This window comes from Cuculus canorus, chromosome 16, assembly GCF_017976375.1.
Source record: "Cuculus canorus isolate bCucCan1 chromosome 16, bCucCan1.pri, whole genome shotgun sequence".
NCBI lineage: Eukaryota > Metazoa > Chordata > Aves > Cuculiformes > Cuculidae > Cuculus > Cuculus canorus.
This window is the reverse complement of record NC_071416.1, coordinates 3,160,244-3,178,393: the sequence shown is the minus strand read 5'-3', so window position 1 is coordinate 3,178,393 and position 18,150 is coordinate 3,160,244. Positions and strand designations below refer to the sequence as shown.

Sequence of the window (18,150 nt, the reverse complement as noted above, 5' to 3'; positions counted from 1 at the left end):
CACTCAAATGTTTGCTCTCAGTAATGTATAAATTGATGTCGGTTTAATAATTGTTACCCGTATTCGTAATGGACTTCTTTGTGATCGTCGAATTATTTTTCAGGACTTAAGTTTTTCCTTTCGTTTCAGTTTCAATCGCTTAGACCTTCCGCCCTATAAGAATTACGAGCAGTTGAAGGAAAAGCTGTTGTTTGCAACTGAAGAAACAGAAGGATTTGGGCAAGAGTAGCTAAAATTTGCACCTTGAAGAATGTGAACTCAACACGTTGTATGTTCTTCACCTCTTCTGCTTGTTGCACACTTCATTGTAAAGTAGACGTGTCTTGGATTTATTTAACAGTACTAATGTGTAAGTCAGTGGATGTTATCCTGAGGTTTTATCCACATTAACTCTGGATTTCTACTGAGCACTTTCAGAAATCAAACAAGCAATCAGATATGGCTACAAAGGAATTATGACCTAAGTAGAGGTTTAATACAGCTTTGGGCTCTGCTTTGTTTTACCATTCATTAATTAGAATGTGTCCTTAATGACTGATGGATTTTTAACAATAGTTTTATCTTTCCTTTTTAGTAGCATTTTTCGCTACTGATGCACTGGGAAGTTCATTGGTAGCTGCAGTGCTGCAGCAGCATCGTAAGCCTCTTTACAGCAGTTATCAGAGCCAGCTTGGACCCATCCTCTCCTACCGTGAGCGGATTCATTGCTTTAAGCTCTTTTTTCTAACTCAAGCGTGGCCAGACTGTTTTTCCCCTCCCTGAATGCTGCTCACATGCCAGCTGGACTCAAGCTGCTGTTAAAGGGGTGTCAAACTGTGGCACAAATCCAGAGCATAGCTTTGCTTTGTTTTTTTCCCAATCCTGCTAATTTCAGCAAAATAGACACTCGCCCAAAGATGTTGGAACATTTCTGTGTGCCCTCACCAGAATTGTGATTTTTTTTCTGTGCAGCACATTTAACTTTTAAATCCATATTAACACTGTGGTACTTTACTTGTTTTGCAAAAGACAAGACCACCTGGAATTGCACTGATTCCGTTTAGATTCCCGTTTGCAGACTGATGTTTCTTGAAAGAAGTGTTAATGGACATTATTCTCAGTGTTATTCTTATATTGCAGTCGGTTTTCTCTGAAGGCTTTGTTGGGTTCTCAGGAAGAGGTACAAAACAACTGGATTTGGAAAATGATGATACTTATCTGTTTTGCCGATTACCTGGTATGTGATCCTGGCAAAGGCTACGAGGGTTAGAAAGTTCGGACACAGATTGTAGGTTTTTTGAAAAGCCAGAGCATCAGTAACTAATTCTGTAAAGACTGAAACTTTAGGTTTTGGGGGAGGTTTCTGAGCTAATTCACCTTAAGCTGCTTACAGCTTACAGTAACTCTTGTAGGGAGCTCCTGTTGGATTCCTAACGTATTTTCCTTCCCTCGATGATCTGTTCATATTCAATTCTCTTTTGGTTTACAATTAACATTTTGCATTTTACTGCTCCTTTAGACTGAATGCACTTTCTGGGTATGGTCAGCTCCTTCCCTGCCTGAAAGGAGGGGAGCAAACCTCAGCGACGAGCTGTTAGCGTAGCAGGAGGCACGGCTCTTGAAATAGCGTGTAGCATGCCTGAAACCGTAGCCACAGCTGAGATCTCTGGCACGGGAGCTGGTTTTGCCAGGCTTCCAGATATCGAAGCTGAAACAGGACAGTGGGAAACGCTAAAACTCAACTTCCCATCTTGAGTATTTCTTTCCCGCTGTCCCTTTTGTTTAAACTGTAAGAGGGAAAAACTGATTCGGGCCCAAGAAGACCCAAGACACTACAGTTTTTAACCGACTTCAGGAGTTTTCCAGGTCCCATGCAGTGATACGCACTTACTGGAAGGCAGTACTGGAGGAGCGAGAAGCTCTTGTGTCGTACGTGTGCTGAAAGAGGCGCAGAAGAGGGTTCCCCATGTTACAGAAATGACCCTCTCTTCCAGTGTCAGTGATGGCGGAAACAAACCTGACTTCAGGGTTTTGCGTAGGAGGGAAATCTGCCAACTTCAAACCACTTGAAGGATGTATTACAGAATATAGCTCATGCGGAGAAAAAGGCCTTATAAATATTTTCTGTTTATATTAATTCTTACAATGAAATGTAGTTATCTAACGTATTTACCAGAGAGATTAAATTAAGCAAGATAATGCAAGATTAAGCTATGGAAAATAGTCTGTGTTCTGCATAATGCTTTATGATTCATGTAGGGAACCTAGAAATATTGTTAATTGTATAAATATCACCCAAAAGGCTTTCAGCCCTATATTTTTAAAATAAAGAATAGCTATAATTGCAATAGCCTTAGCCCTAGTTCTATAGGGTGTGGCTGTTGGATATTTTTATGGTTGAAATGTTTAGTTCAGGAAAAAGGTAAATGCTTGTATATATTTTTGCAGTCCGGGATTCCACTTATTCCATTTTTCTTTCTTTAATTTAAATGGCATGTTTATACGTCTTTTCTGCTGTATTAGGGTGGGGAAAGGGGGCTGGACATTCCAAGCACCAGGCTGGAAAACATTGCAGATGAAGAATCTGTGAAACATCGGATTTGGCCAAAATACAACAAATTGAAAGCAACTTTACTGCATTAAATTGGCGATATTTCTTAAGGCAGAGGTGAAGACAGACATTTTACTTTGTCAGCATTGTGAATGCTAACAAATCTGTTAATTTTTTTTTTACAGCATGTTGTGTAGAAATAAAAAGGAATTAATATAAAAGCCATGGGTGCCCTTTTCTTTATGGGAATCTGGTGAAAACGACGTGGCTGAGCCTAGAGCCTGCACTGTCCCAGCTAAGCAGTGGTTGGGAACTGGGCTTCCAAGGATTCTCAGCAGAGAGGGATTAATTTGTCACCTACTTCAACTGGTTTAGCAGCCTGAGCTGCAGAAATCCCTGGTGTGTCACAAATGTCTATTCCTATGCAACTGCCAAGTGACCCTAAATTTCAAGTATTACAATAACTTTTATTTAGAATTTTGCCTTAGGACAAAAGGAAATGCTGAGCTGCTGATTAAGAATTAACAAAGCCTTATTGTTCTGGGCAGCTCAGGAAGCGTTACTGTACACGAGAGGTGCAGGAAATGTGTCACATCTTCAGCTGATCTCGTACTCGTAGGGACGTTGGGGTTTTATAATCCAGCTGCTGTGTTTAAAACTAAAATAAAATAAAAGCTTTTTTTGTTAATTCTGAAAGAAGTAAAAAAAAAATGCTTGTTTTTTTTTGTTGCTTGGATTTTTATGATGCGCTGCCCTGGCTTTGCAATCTCGGCTCCGTTAGGTTGGTATCTCCAGCCCCCTTTCTGTGGTGTCTTAACTTCTTCAAGGATCACTGTTTGTGTGTATGTGCTCTAGTGAACTCGTAGAGAAACTGGGATCAGCGGCACTGGATTGTAAAGAGCTGTACTGAAATTCATTGTTGAGATTTCCTTGCATTGTAATTTCCGATACTCAGGTAACTGTAACCGTATCTCAGTCAAATACTTTTATAAAACTCCTGACAGAGCTGGCAGTCTCCGTGTCGTCCCTCCTGCATCGCCAAGCGTCCGCGTGCAAATCTGTTCTGTCATAGAGTCGTTTGGTTGGAAAAGACCTTTGAGATAAGTGTCCATCTGTCCCTGCCCACGACTAAACCGCATCCCTGAGCACCTCGTCTACTTGTCTTTTAAACTCCTCCAGGGACGGGGACTGACCACCTCCCTGCGCAGCCTCGGACAGGGCTGAGAACCCTTTTGGTGAGGACATTTTTCCTAGTGTCCATTCTGACCCTCCCCTGGTGCAGCTTGAGGCCATTCCCTTTCTTCCCATCATCTGTCACTTGGGAGAAGAGCCCAGCACCCACCTCACTACAACAATCAAATCCAACCCATCGTTTTCATATGGTTCTTCAGGACCGTTTCTTTCCCCAAACCTCCTCTGCTGCTGTTGATTGCCTTGGAAATTCATGAGGAGATGTCGGATGCAGCTTTGTGGCTGGTGAGAGGCTGCGGATGGTCCAGTTCCTGTGTCGGTGCTCGTGGTCCAGGTGCTGCCCCAAAGGCCCCTTTCCTGGCAGCTCCCGGGAGAGACATCTGGAGAAAGGCTCTGTGTCAGCCACACCTTGAACGTCTTCTTCTAGCTGTGCTAACAAGATTGAGGTATGACCACGCAGGTTTGTGTTTTCCTTAGGGGTGACGGTGTCACAGGAGGGCAAAAAGCTCAGGTGAGACTGACCAGCCCTGTAGTTGCGCCAGTCCTTGAAGGGAGAAGTGGTGTTTACGTTCTTCAGGAGCCTCTCCTGATGGCCGGGACCTCTCGAAGATGACTGAGATTGGCCCTCAGTGTCACTGGGGCGTCCCACCAGGCCACCTCAACTTGATGGTGCCCAGTCTGTGTTCCTTGTGCAGATCCTCCTCCACCGAAGGTACCCTTCATAGTCTGAAGTTCATACGGCAATGAGGGTATTTCTCTTATAGCTGAAGTCTAACAAAAAAAAGGCAAAAACCCCCAAAATGTAACCAGAACACAGAGCGAGACGCTCGGATCATGTGGGAAACGTGCAGCTCAGCTGCACTGTTGCATTGGTTCATCGCTGTTTCCTCTGTGATGATGTTGCTGAGGTCCATGGCAGCGCTGGTGGGGCTGTTGGTGGCTCTGCCCACAGCAGAATTTGGAGCACGGGTTTGGTTCAAACAAAGCCTCCCTTGGTTCTGGTCTTTGCTGGTGGCTGAGCCCTCCTGACCAAACCACACCACCATTGGTGCGACTCGGAGCTCAAGGCTTGGGGTGCAGCGACTTCTGTAGCCGAGCTTTTAAGGTAGTGCTGAGCTGATGAGAGAGGTGGGGATTCCCATTAATTAGGCTGCAGAGCTGTAAATAGAGAAGAAAATAGCTGTGTCTTTGGGATCCGACAAGGGATTTGTTCCTGATTGCTGAAGGTGTTGGGCTCTTCTCCCAAGTAACAGGAGACAGCAGAGGAAACGGCCTCGAGTTGTGCCGGGGAAGGTTTAGGTCAGAGATTACAAAAAATGTCTTTACTGACAGAGAGGTGAAGCTCTGGCAGACGCTGCTCAGGGCAGGGGTGGAGTCCCCATCTCTGGAGGGGTTCAAGACGTGTGTGGCTGTGGCACTTGGGGCCATGGTTTAGCAGGCACGGTGGGGTTGGGCTGATGGTTGGACTGGATGAGCAGAGAGGTCTTTTCCAGCCTTAATGGTAAGAATGATTCTGCCCCTCTGCTCCACTCTGGTGAGACCTCCAAATGGAGCCCTACATCCAGTTCTGGAGTCCTCAGCACAGGAAGGATGTGGAGCTGTTGGAGTGATTCCAGAAGAGGCCATGAAGATGACAGCTCTTGAGCTGAGGAATCATTAAACCACACAGCCCTTTACTGAAACCTGAAGTTCCTCTCTGGTTTTGGTTTCTCATTCCGTGCATCTGGACACAGATCCTTCCTTATCAAGGAGTTTGGCGTGGAAGCTTCAGCGCTGGAGGCTCTTGCGTACGGACGTTTTGAGTAGGGCACGGTTCAGCCCCCCTCCCAGCTTGGTCAGCAGCCAAGCACAGGTGCTTGTGTCCCAATCCCACCAGACCTCAGGGAAAGGGGGATGAGAGACTTGTGAAATGAAAACTAACATGGCTTTATTCTTATTGTTTCATTAAAAAGGAAAATAATATTAATAAGAAAATAATAATATATGTACATGTATACAAACATCACCCCCCCTCGATGACCGTGTCATCGCTGTCGCTGCAGCGCGGGCACGGGGAAAGGTCCCAGGCTGGACTTGCTGGAGGCAGGAGCTGATTCAGGAATGCAGGAATCTGGGATTGGAGGCAGGATAATGAGATCCTTATTGGGCACCGGCCATTGAAGAAGAGGCCTGACCCTCGTGATCCCCCAGTTCTATCCCAAGTGTGAGGTTTATGGGATGGAATTCTCCACTGGTCAGGTGTGGGTCCCCTGTCCTGGCCACTCCTCCCTGCAGCTGCAACTCTTCTTTTACCCCTTGAATGCTCCAACTTGAGAGGAACCTCAGTGTCCCCAGGGATAAACACACAAATATTTCTGCCCACCAATGCCCAGTGCTTGGCGATAATTGTGAACTGTGTTATCGCTTCTAGAGACAGACCCTGTCTTAAAAACAAGGAGTTAGTGTTCAGGAAACAGAGTTGATTAGAGAGGACTGAGCTGAGAAGTTAAAAAACAGGTTCCACTGCAGCTCAGAGCCGACCATGGGCCCACAACCGACCCCGTCCACCAGCCAGCACCACTTCTGTCCCACCGCTGCTTCCGGACTCGTGCCTCGCGCCAAGCCCCTGGCACGGTTCCCTGCCAGCGCAGGTCCCCAGTTCAGCACCCACTGAGCCCGTTTGCCATACGCGGCTCCTCTCACCTCAGGGCAGCGCTGCCGGCGGCTCTGGGTGTTGAATGCAATGGCTGTTGCACAGGAGACTGATCCAGAGATGTCGGTGTCAAGAGAATGCTCAGAGACTGGTCCAGCCTCTGCGTCTCGGCCTCCAGGACAGCAGCCTTGGGCTCCCTGACCACAGCCGCTAAGGAGCAGGACAGCTCTTGGTGGAGGTCTGACAGCTCCTGGCTGGTCTTTGTACAGCGCTCAATGAAGTCCTGCTTGTGTTTGTGCTCCTGCGCCAGCTGCGTCTGCAGAAGGGAGACCTGCAAGAGGCAAAAGGCCGAGCTCAGACAGCCCCGCGCTGCCAGGCTCAGCTGTAGCTCCACGGCACCGGGCGGGCAGGGAAGATGCACCCTCTAACTCCATCCCTGACAACCCCTTTGTCCCTGTGGAATGGGAAGGAACGGGATCCCAGAGTCACCCTGAACTGAGCTCAGGTGATCAACAACTCCAGCTTCTTTCTGGCAGACCGTTCACACTCCAACCCTACGACATTCCATGGGGATTAGAGACAAAGGCTCCTACAGGATTTAGAAACCCATCCCTTTTCCAAGGTGTGGGCTACTGCCCCCTTAGTTCCACCAACTCTCTCCGCAGCAGCACAGGCTGCTGGTTACACATGGTTCACAAGAACCGTTTGTTGAGGATCTTGTTAAAAACTTGACAGTGAGCCCATGAGAATGGAGCAAACTCTCCTTTCTCCTAACGTGAGAGCATTTCACAAGGGAGCAGATCCTTAAAGGCCTCCTGCAGCCCTGCAAATCCTCAGTTGCTGTTATTTCCTGGCCACACGGGGTTCACCTGCTCAGCTTTTGGGAAGGAGAGACCCAGCTGCTCTTCGCCCCTGGCAGGTTTGTGGTTCAGGGCAGTCACAACCTTCCTGGCATGTTGCCCTCTGCCTGCTCCGGAGCAGAGGAGATGCACACGGAAAGGCAGACAGCAAAGGGACCTCACAGCAAGCCACATGCACAAGGTAGGGAAGAGAGGTACAGATCTGAGCTCCTCTCCAAAATAACCAGGACACCTTTGGGAAACTGGGCTTGGAAGCCTGGAAAAGCCTCCCGCACCTCAGCCACAGTGGTTTTCAATGCGAGCTTTCCTGCTCCTCACCTGGTTCTGTAACTCAGCCAAGCGGCTGCAGCACGCGTGAGACTCTGCCTGTGAAGAAAACACATGGATTTGTTTTTAGTCTCCAGTTCAGCCAGGGCCATGGTCTATATTCAGCACCTATCACAGAATCATTTGGTTGAAACTCACCTTAGAGATCATGAAGTCCAATCCAACCTGTCCACTACTAAACCAGATCCCTGAGCACCTCATCCACCTATCTTTTAAATACTTCCAGTGATGGGGACTCCACCACCTCCCTGGGCAGCCTCTGCCAGGGCCCGAGAACCCTTTCAGGGAAGACATTTTCCCTGATGTCCAATCTGAACCTTCCCTGGAGCAGCTTGAGGCCATTTCCTCTCTTCCTATTGCCTGTGACTTGGGAGAAGAGCCCAGCACCCTCCTCTCTACAATCTTCTTTCAGGCAGTTGTAGACAGTGATAAGGTCTCCCCTCACCCTCCTTTTCTCCAGGTTGAACAACCCCAGGGCCTTCAGCCACCTCTGACAAGGCTCGTTCTCCAGCCCCTTCTCCGGCTTCATTCCCCTCTTCTGGACAGGCTCAATGTCTTTCCCTTCTCTGAGGCCTACACCGGGGGCTGCTACCACGGGGATTCGCCCTCGCTCCTCTGAGCCTCCTCCCACCACCTAAGATTGTGTTCTCACCTGTCTGGAAGGAGGCATCTTGTGCTGGTCAGAGACAGAAAATCCGGAGGCATCTGGCAGCGACTGCTCCCTGAAATATCTCTTCAGTCTCCTCCGCTCACGTTCCACCTGCACGACGAAGAGGAGAAAGGGTTACAGAAACCTGCCACCAAACAAGGAGAGGGGAAGGCAACAAGCAGAGGATTGTCCAGTGCTGGCTGTGGAGACGTGTTGTGGTCCAGAGCACCATGAGGCTTTGCAGAGGCAGTGACAGCCCGGTTTACCTGCTCAAGAGTCCTCCTCAGCTCAGCATTGTAGTGCTTCAGCTCCGTCTTCTCATCTTCCAGCCTTGTGACTGCTCGCTGCAGAAACTCCAGCTGCTGCGACAGGATTCTCTTCTCCGAGAGCCAGGATTGCTGCTCGCGTTCTGCAAGAGCCTGAGGGGATGCAGAGAGGCGACTGAGCTGGTGCTACAGAAAGGTTAGGAGGGCCAGAATCAACGTGTCGAGGAGAGTGAACAGACCGGGAACAGACAGTGCTAAATCCCCTTTTCCCTTCTGCTTGGCCTTCCACAGGCCAAAACAACAGTCTCTTCCAAGAGTGTTCTTCCCTAGGACAGAACCAGTCACCCATCCCCAGCTTTTGGATTGGATTCAATTAACAATAACCTCTGTAGTTCTTTAAAGTAGTTCTGGGTTCGACAGAAAACATTCCAGCAGGTGAATGTCTCTGGCTGGAGCTACACGGACAGGCAATGCTCTAGCTGCCGTCACGGTTTCTTTGGCCAAGCAGGTTATGTATTTACAGGAGAATATATTCCCAATTCTTTATGGAAGTCCTGAGCACAGGGAGGACACAGAGCTGTTGGAGCAAATACAGAGGAAGCCACAGAGATGATCTGAGCGCTGGAGCACCTCCTGCATGAGGACAGGCTGAGAGAGTTGGGGTCGTTCAGCCTGGAGAAGGTTCCAGGGAGAACTTAGAGCAGCTTCCAGTACTGAAAGGGGCTCCAGGAAAGCTGTGGGGGGCTCTGGATCAGGGAGTGCAGGGACAGGACAAGGGGAACAGTTTTAGAGCTGAAAGAGGGAGACTTGAGATGAGATCTTAGGGAGAAATGTTTCCCTGTGAGGGTGGTGAGGCCCAGAACAGCGGTCGCTGCCCCATCCCTGGAGGTGTTCCAGGCCAGGCTGGATGGGGCTTGGATCAAACGGATCCAGTGGGAGGTGTCCCTGCCCATGGCAGGGCATGGGACTGAATGCGCTTTGAGGTCCCTTACAACCCAAACCATTCTAGGATTCTTTGATTTTAGTTGACCGAGGAGGATCACTCCCAATGCCTACCTGAAACTGAAAGCGGTCCTTGTCCCTCTCTGAAACTCTGCTCCGCAGGATGGCTATTTCTTCCCTCAGAGTTCCATTGGCCATTTCACTCTTGGTAAGGGCAAGAGTCAGGGTTTGTGCTTTCTCTTTCCAGTTTTCTCTGCTTTCATTCTGTTTCGAAATAGCAATACCATGCTCAAATTCTCCCCTCTTTGCTTCCTGCTCCTCTTCCAGTTGTTGGGTTGGCTCCTCCTGCCTTTTCAAGGGGCTGTCTCTCTCCTGGAGAACTTTCCTCTTCTCTGCTTCCTCTTCCTCCCATTTCTGGAGTCTCTGGAGTTGTGTCTTCAGGGTCTCTACTCCATCTTTCCATTGCAAAGCTGATGTTAATTGTTTCAGGAGTTCACTCTGCCGCCCAAGCTCTTCTTCTCTCCCTATCAATGTCTTCTCTAAAAAGCCAAGTCTGTCTCTCTGGGACTTGATCTCTTCATCCTTCTTTGTCAGAGTCTGCTGAACACACTGGAGGTTTTCCTGAAGAGCTCTCATTTCCTCTTCTAACTCATTTTGCTCAGCTTGAGTCTTGGTCTCTTCCCCCTTCTCAGGCAAGGCTTCTTCCAGGAGCTCCTTTGGCTCTCTGTGTTGTCCAGCCTCATCATTCTTCTCCGTCTGCCTAAGCTGGAGATTCTGCAAGTTCTTCAGTTCTTCTTCTTGGCACTGCAGTTTTTGCCTAAGAGTTTTATTGACTTCATCTCTCTTCCTCACTGCTTCTTCAAGCAGATTCACCTGCTTCTGGCACGATGTTAGCGCTGCTCTCATGCTCTCTTCACGGCGCTGGAACCCATTCAGTTGCCCTGTCTGCCTGAGGAACTCCAAATGGGTTGTCTTCACTCTTTGCCTCATTTTGTCGAGATTCTGCTGTAGACTCCTGGCCTGCTTGCCTTCTAACTCCTTCTGCTCTTGAAGGTCCTGGACACGCTTTTGCAAGGACATCATCTCTTGATCTCTAGCTCCTAGAGAAGACTCAGCATCTTCTAGTTTTTGCAATAGAGCTTTAGTCTGTATCACTGCCTCCTCCTTTTGCTTCTGAAGTTTAGAGAGAGCCTCCTCCAGAATCCTGTTCTTTGTTTCTCTTTCTTCCAGAGTCAGTTTTGTTGCTTGAAGATTTGCCTGCTCAGCTTCATTCTGCTCTTCTTTTTCCTTGCATGCCTCAAGTTGCTTTTGGAGAGATGCAATTTCTTGCTCTCGTTCCTTTAGTGCCACTTGAAGATGCTGCAGGATTTCCTTCTGCTGTTCTGAGTCTTGTTCTTGTTTCTGGAAGATCTCAATCGCTTCCCTCTGTGATTCAATCATGAAATCCTTTTCTTTCAGTATCGCCTCAGTGTATTCTAAGTCTCTCTGTAAGGCATTCATCTGTTCTTCTGTTTTTTCCTCATGGCTCCTTCTTTGTTGCTCTTGGATGTCGAGGAGTCTGTCCTTTTCTTTTAGGGCTTCTAAGCTCTGCTCCAGCTGGTGATGGACACTCCTTAGCTGTGTTTCCATGGCTTCTCTGGCTTCCTGGATTTGCTTTTGTTGCCACTCAAGCTCTTCATCTTTTTTAGATAAAGAAAGGGTCTTTTTTTCTACTTCACCGTGAAGCTCTTGCAGGCGCCCCTCCTGCTGCTCCTTGTACTGCTGGAAGATTCTTAACTGATCCCTTTGAGAATCACACTCACTCTCTCTGTCCTTAAGAGCTGCTCTCAGGTGTTCAAGGCTTGCACGCAGAAATTGCACCTCTTCTCTCTCCTTTTCCAGTTCTTGGATCTGCTGACTCAGAGACACAAGCTCCATGTTTTTCTCCTTCAAGTTGCCTTTCATACAATCAATATCCACAAGCAGATTTCTCACTTGTGACGTACTGTGTTGTTCTAGAACCATTATTTTCTCCTCCTGGAATCTGATCTCCTGGACCCTATCCTCCAGCTCTTTGCTCATCTTGCTCACAACAGTCCTCTGTGTTTCTTGCTGCTTCTCCAGCTCCTGTATCTGTTCTTGTTGGGATCTGATCTCCTGGTCTCTCTTTTCCAGCTCTATGCTCATTTTGCTCACAGCAATCTTTTGTTTTTCTTGCTGCTTCTCCAGCTCCTGTATGTGTTCTTGCTGGGATTCTGTCTCCTGGACCCTCTCCTCCAGCTCTTTGCTCATCTTGCTCACAACGGTCCTCTGCGTTTCTCGCTGCTTCTCCAGCTCCTTTATCTGCTCCTGCTGGGACCTCATCTCCTGGTCTCTCTCCTCCAGCTCTTTGCTCATCTTGCTCACAACAGTCCTCTGTGTTTCTTGCTGCTTCTCCAGCTCCTCTATCTGTTCTTGTTGGGACCTGATCTCCTGGTCTCTCTCCTCCAGCTCTTTGCTCATTTTGCTCACAACAGTCCTCTGCATTTCTCGCTGCTTCTCCAGCTCCTTTATCTGCTCCTGCTGGGACCTCATCTCCTGGTCTCTCTCCTCCAGCTCTTTGCTCACCTTGCTCACAACGGTCCTCTGCGTTTCTCGCTGCTTCTCCAGCTCCTTTATCTGTTCTTGCTGGGACCTGATCTCCTGGTCTCTTTCCTCCAGCTCTTTGCTCATCTTGCTCACAACGGTCCTCTGTGTTTCCTGCTGCTTCTCCAGCTCCTTTATCTGTTCTTGTTGTGATCTGATCTCCTGGTCTCTCTCCTCCAGCTCTTTTCTCATCTGGCTTACAGCAGTCCTCTGCATTTCTCGCTGCTTCTCCAGCTCCTTTATCTGTTCTTGTTGTGATCTGATCTCCTGGTCTCTCTCCTCCAGCTCTTTGCTTATCTTGCTCACAGCAATCCTTTGTTTTTCTTCCTGCTTCTCCAGCTCCCGTATCTGTTCTTGCTGGGATTCTGTCTTCTGCTTTTTCTCTGTTATGTCCTTAAGAGCCTGATCAAGAGTAGTTTTATGCACTTCTTCCTGCTTTTCCAGTATTCTCACCTGTTCCTGGTATAACTTCACTTCTCCCTCTCTTTCCAACAGGACAGCAGTCATGTGAGTGAGAGTCTCCTGCAAAGCTTTTGCTTCTGCTGCCTCTTTCTGCAGCATCTGGAGTTTCTCCTGCTGCATTTCCACTTCCTCACTTTTAATTTTTAAGACAGACAGTGTGGTCTGCAGTTCTTGTTCAAGGGAGTGATTCATATCTGTTGCTGCATTTGCTCGGATTTCAGAGGCTGCAGCCGATTCCTGAAGAAGGTTTATCTCGCAGAGCAGCTTTTCTTTCAGTGCTTCCAGGCTGTCCCGTTCGTGCTGCAAAACAGGGAGGAAGACATCCAATCATTTCATCTATGTTTGGGTTTCACACTAGGTTTGAACTCCTGCTCCAGTGGCACCAAGGGCTGAAGTCTCAGCTTTTAGCAGAAAACACCAACTATTCAGTTGGTTTCCCTGTTTGTGTATTTTCTACTGTTACTCAAAGAGATCCAAGAGCTGCACTGTATTTATCAGCCCTGTCCAGAACCGTTTTCTGCAGGCATTGTATATAAAGAAGTGGGAAAATGCTGATCCCATCAGCTCAGCTGCACCGGCTGCAACGCCCCAGCTGGTGCCCTGTGCGTCACAGTGCCTGTAAGGACATTCCCAGGGAAGGACATCTACGAGTGGGGCAGACCTACCTGATACCTCCTCAACACCAGCGCTCAGGAGAACTTTCTCAGTCTCCTCCTGCCCCCGTCTCACCTGCTGTGCTCACAGTGCCGCTCGTCAAGGAGCTCCACGGGGCTGCGCTGCTGCACCTTTAACATTCTGGGCAGTCGCCCCCAGAGAAGCTCTGGCTTCATCAGCTGCTCTTGTTCATCATTGAGATCTTATTACTCTCTACAACTACCTGAAAGGAGGTTGTGGAGAGGAGGGTGCTGGGCCCTTCTCCCAAGTGACTGAGGACAGGACAAGGGGGAATGGCCTGAAGCTCCGCCAGAGGAGGGTCAGGTTGGACATCAGAAAAAAATTCTTCATGGAAAGAGTCATCAGGCCCTGGAACAGGCTGCCCAGGGAGGTGGTCGAGTCGCCTTCCCTGGAGGTGTTTAAGGGACGGTTGGATGAACTGCTTAGGGACATGGTTTAAGGGAGTGTTAGGAATGGTTGGACTCAACGATCCAGTGGGTCCTTTCCAACCTGGTGATTCTATGATTCTATTCTATCTCTCACAGAAGAGAGGGAACGATTGCTTCCCCGTCTCTCCCTGCCTCTCAGGATGCTATAGACTCTTCCTGCACCACCCTTTAGGCTGCATCTTCCCCAGCTCGCCCAGCCTGCCACACCTTTCCTTTTGCCCTTCTCTGATCCTCTTCTAGCTCTAGCGGGTTCTTCTAGGAAGGAGCTGCCAGACCGGCAGCCTGGAGTTAAAGTCCAGGCTAAGCAGGGTTTAGGTGGGGACACGACAATGTTCTCTCTATTAGGAAGCAGAGAGAGTTGACCTCCACCTTGCAGGATTTTCCTGGCACCATCCTCTAGAACCCCACTGCCCCTCTTGAGGGCGTAACCCTCAGATCACCGCCTGTCACTCTGTGTTTGAAATCAGGATAAGTTTTCCCATGCATGTTTAGCCGGATCAGCACTTTTATGTCTCAAATTTCTCTATTTTCTCCTCGCTGTCTGCTCTCAGATGGGCAACATGGAACAGTTTCGCTTATCAGCAGACTTTGTCTTCTCAGCCCTTTTTCCAGATCCAGATCTTTAGAAATCTAATATGGATCTGGACACAAACAATTGCCCAAACCACGCAATGTCAATAGAGACAAGTTTGAAAATTACTTTGACTTCGGCTTCAAGGGCAGAAACCCTCAGAAGTGAGGAAAATAAACACCTTGAGTCATAACCAAGCTTTACGTGGCTACAGCATCTTTGCCTACTTGCGTTCAGAAGAACACAATTGCAAACGTTAAACCGAACCCCAAGCACTGGTATCAATAATATTCTTCTGCTCTTGTGGTTGTCTGTGGCCTCTCCACACAGTCGGTGACATTGGTCACCTCAGCGATTTCTCCTTTCTGGACTGTCCTCTCTCACTCAAGGTGAGGATCCTGCTAACTCAGCTTCCATGGCCTGGCAGGAAAGCAAAGGTCTGGGCAACAAGGAATCAAGAGCAGAAGGAAGGGGAAAATGAGGGATACTTGGTAAACATTCGTGTACCCCGTGTCCTCTCAGATTTGGGTGAACCTGTGCAACCCGACACAGAACCAGCTCTCCACTGGGAAAAGCTGCTCCTCAAAATTATTAACAGAAGACCAAAATACACGTAAAAAATGGCCCTTCACAGCATCTGCCAGCCTCACCAGGACATCCTTCCTCTGTTTCTCAGCACTCTCGAGCTCCCTTTCCAAAGACACCACCTCTTGCTGTAGAGTCTGAGCCTCCTCCTTTAGAGCAGCAGCCTCTTCCTGCAGAGCAGCCTGGAGAGAGTTCTTGTGTTCCAGCATCTGTGTCTCTGCAGCAAAAAACGTGAAGGAGAAGGTGAAAAGCAAAGCAAAATCAAAGCGATTTGCATCCTGCAGAGAAAACATCATTTTCTTATCTGCCTGCCTGTGTCTTCCAGCCCAAAGCCAACAGGACTTTCAAAGCAGACATAAATAAATGAAACTTCCAGGCAGAGAAAAGAAGAAGAAAGAAAGTGGTGAGGTTGAGAAGAACAGGAGGTGTTTGCCCTTCTGCTTGTTGAAAGGCCAGGACTAAGGGCAGGGCAGGACATCCCTCACAGTGTTAGAAGCAGGTAAAACCAACATCAATGGAACAAGGACAGAAGTGGAAGGAGAGTATCAGATCCAGTGTCCTACAGGAAAAGGAAGGAGCAGCCAAAGGGAAGACTGACTGTTACATTTCCTGTGTGACCAGGGAGACCTGAGAGATGTTAGAGAAAAGAACAGATGTCAGTGTTGTGCTTGAAGAAGCACTTCGGTATTTGTCCAAAGGAACATCAGGGGAACACCTTGTGCACCAGCAGGAAAAAGAAAGGAAATGTTCAGTGACACCAGGACAAGGGCAAGGAAAGAACAACTGAGCTCACACCAGTACTGAGAGCTGACTCTGGAGAGTCAGGAACTAAAACTAAACTGATAGACCGAACTAACAGAAAGGGACTAAAGAGGGAAAAAACTGATCAGCAGGACAGGCAGGACCCATCCAGGGGCAGAATTTAAAGAACAGAAGCTGCTTTTATATGTAACATCTCCAGTAAAAACTATGGCTGTTCCATAAACAGCAATGATCTAAGGCCTGGAAAAGCCTCCTGTAAAGAGTCTGACAAATGATCAGCCGTCCCATCTCAGAGAGGAAACATGAGGAAATGCCCATGGGGGAGGCAACAAGCAATGCCCACACTTCCCTGCTCCTGCAGTCTGAGGCAAGGAAAACAGGACAAGGAGATGAACAAGCCATTCTGATCCGGAGAGTGGGACAACAATGACAGCAGAAGGACCAGGGATGCCTCTCCAGCTCTGACCTCGAGAGGCCAACAGCCCTGGAGGCTCTCCAATGGCCTGGAGATTGGGGGAAGAGGTGACCAGTTACATGTGAAAAGGAGTTTATAGATAAACCCAGTGTGAACGCGTTCCAGTGTGAAGCTGGAAGACGTGGCCAAGGAAGTAAGAAATGATGTTTGCTATGGCTGCAAGCTCAAACACCAAATCAACGCCAGCAAGGAAACAAGTAAGAAGGATGCAGAAGCATTAGGAACTAGGAAAAGCAGCTGGAGAAAGGATGCAATAATACATCAACTTAACATTGAACGGGTGCTCTGTGAATGTACCATGCAATAAGAAAAGGAAGTCAGTAAAGAGGAGGCTTTTTGCAAGCTGGTGCTTTTAAAGAACCAGAGCACACAGAGAAGGGCACTGTGAGGCATCAAGCTACACCTACATAGCAGTGATGGGACCTGAAATGCACCACCTCTGCAGCTCTGCCACCAGCAGCACAGCAAGATGCACTGCCAGCCGCTGGATCTCTCGCTATAAGAAGCATTCAGTGGTAGCTCTCATGCTTGTTTCTCTCCTCTTCCCATCTGCGGGCACCACACCTTTCTTCTGCGTGGTGTCAAAGTTCCCCACTGGAGAGACAGGATGGGGCCAGTGAGGTGGAAAGCAGAAGCTGTACCTTCCTGGCTTCGAGCCAGCTGTTCCTGCAGCTCCTGATTCTGGGCACTGAGATGGTCCCTTTCAGTTTGCATCTCACTCAGCTCCAGCTCCAAGTCCTGTATCTTTCTCTTCGCATCATTCTGGAAGAGGTAACAAGAGATGTGTCACCGCACAGAGCCACTGCTGGCCAGAGACAGGGAGGCAGAATCAGAGAAACACAGAATAGGTTGGGTTGGAAGAGACCTTAAAGATCACCCAGTTCCACGCTCCTGTCACGGGCAGGGACATCTCCCACCGCATACAAGCACTAAGGCAGAAACAGCCAATGCAGGAAGGGGCACCGTGCACAAGATCCCCGACTCTCATTTCTCCCCACGGCACAAGCCAACTTGTCCCACAAGATTTCACAGCCATTCTGCCTCTGGTGCCTCTGCCTGTCCATTCAGCCCAGCGCAGGGACAGGGTTTCTGGGGGCACCGCAGCCACGTTACCAGATCTTGCCGAGCCTGCTGCACATGCTGACGTAGGTCTTGTAGGGCCACTGCCACTCTGTCCACTGTGAGCTCTGCAGGGAGGTCCTTGGCCTGAGAAACAGTTTGGTCCCAGACATGACCCTGCTCTGAAGAGAGAAGCCATTCTGTTTCAAGCTTTAATTGAAGGGTCTCCAACAAAAAATGCCTCTTTATACACAGGGGAAGGTGGCAGTGCCTTTGACACTGTCATAGAGGTCATATCACAGCAAGACGCGTGTCACAGGCTAATGTTCCTTTGATGACCACTAATGTCAGCTCTGTCCCAAGGAAGAATGCACATGCCCTATGACTTGACATGACTTGGGCCCTATTCATTTTGATGCTGGTCATTTCTCCACATACTTCATGGACTCAGCACCCTGTAGGGAGGTCAGGATTTCAAGACTTGCCAAGGCTTGAGTCACCCTGAACTGATGAGTCTGTCACACCGGCATTACAAAGCACCCTCCCCCTTCCTCTGCTCTCCAATACGTGTTCTACAGATTTGTGAACCCAGCTCCCACACTTGCCTGAACTCCAAGGAACTAAATCTCTGCTGTCACAGACCACGCAGTGGACAACCAAGCGCAGTTGGTCCAGCTGGGATTGGGCTTCGCAGTGGGCGCTGTTTGCCTGCTCACACTCTGCGGCCAAGGATTTTGCCCTGCTATCTGCACTGCAAAGCCGCAAATGCAATTCAGACACCTCATCCTCCAGCGTGCGCACAGCGTCCCTCAAGCACAGTTCGCCTGCTCGGGACTCCTCCAGATCCTGGAGCAGCTGCTTCTCTCGAGTTGCCAGACCAGCCTCCTTCTTCAGCACTTCTTCCCGCAGCGACTGTGCCTGTAACACGGATGCACGGAGCCTCAGCAACACCGCTGCGACAGAGGCAGCAGAGCAGCAAGCACAGCAAGGGAGGAAGGAGAAACGACCTCAAGCAAAAACCACACTGGAAACAGAAGGCGCAAAGCCAAGGATTCAAACAGAGCAAAATAAGCTAGAAAGAGCTACCCAGGGGCTGAGGGGCCAAAAGAGGAATAGTCCAGCTGTTGGACTT

At 48.8% G+C, this 18,150-nt stretch overlaps 2 protein-coding genes across 3 annotated transcripts in view; one reads left to right on the top strand and one right to left on the bottom strand.

Moving 5' to 3' along the window:
* ITCH (itchy E3 ubiquitin protein ligase) overlaps window positions 1-2,299 on the top strand; it is a 60,513-nt gene extending 58,214 nt beyond the window's left edge. For both annotated transcript variants that reach the window (XM_054081112.1, XM_054081113.1), the window contains exon 24: window positions 130-2,299. In XM_054081112.1, the coding sequence (XP_053937087.1) occupies window positions 130-229 (100 nt within the window). In that variant the 3' untranslated portion in view covers window positions 230-2,299. The remainder of the gene's footprint in view (window positions 1-129) is intronic.
* The window catches only part of CEP250 (centrosomal protein 250), a 43,020-nt gene that overhangs the window by 8,189 nt on the left and 16,681 nt on the right, over window positions 1-18,150 (bottom strand). Inside the window, exons 21-29 of the mRNA XM_054081114.1 lie at window positions 17,624-17,936; window positions 17,073-17,200; window positions 16,601-16,721; window positions 14,788-14,939; window positions 9,512-12,763; window positions 8,456-8,608; window positions 8,193-8,300; window positions 7,532-7,579; window positions 6,404-6,684 (exon numbers count right to left, since the gene is read on the bottom strand). Coding sequence (XP_053937089.1) covers window positions 6,404-6,684; window positions 7,532-7,579; window positions 8,193-8,300; window positions 8,456-8,608; window positions 9,512-12,763; window positions 14,788-14,939; window positions 16,601-16,721; window positions 17,073-17,200; window positions 17,624-17,936 — 4,556 coding nt within the window. The remainder of the gene's footprint in view (window positions 1-6,403; window positions 6,685-7,531; window positions 7,580-8,192; window positions 8,301-8,455; window positions 8,609-9,511; window positions 12,764-14,787; window positions 14,940-16,600; window positions 16,722-17,072; window positions 17,201-17,623; window positions 17,937-18,150) is intronic.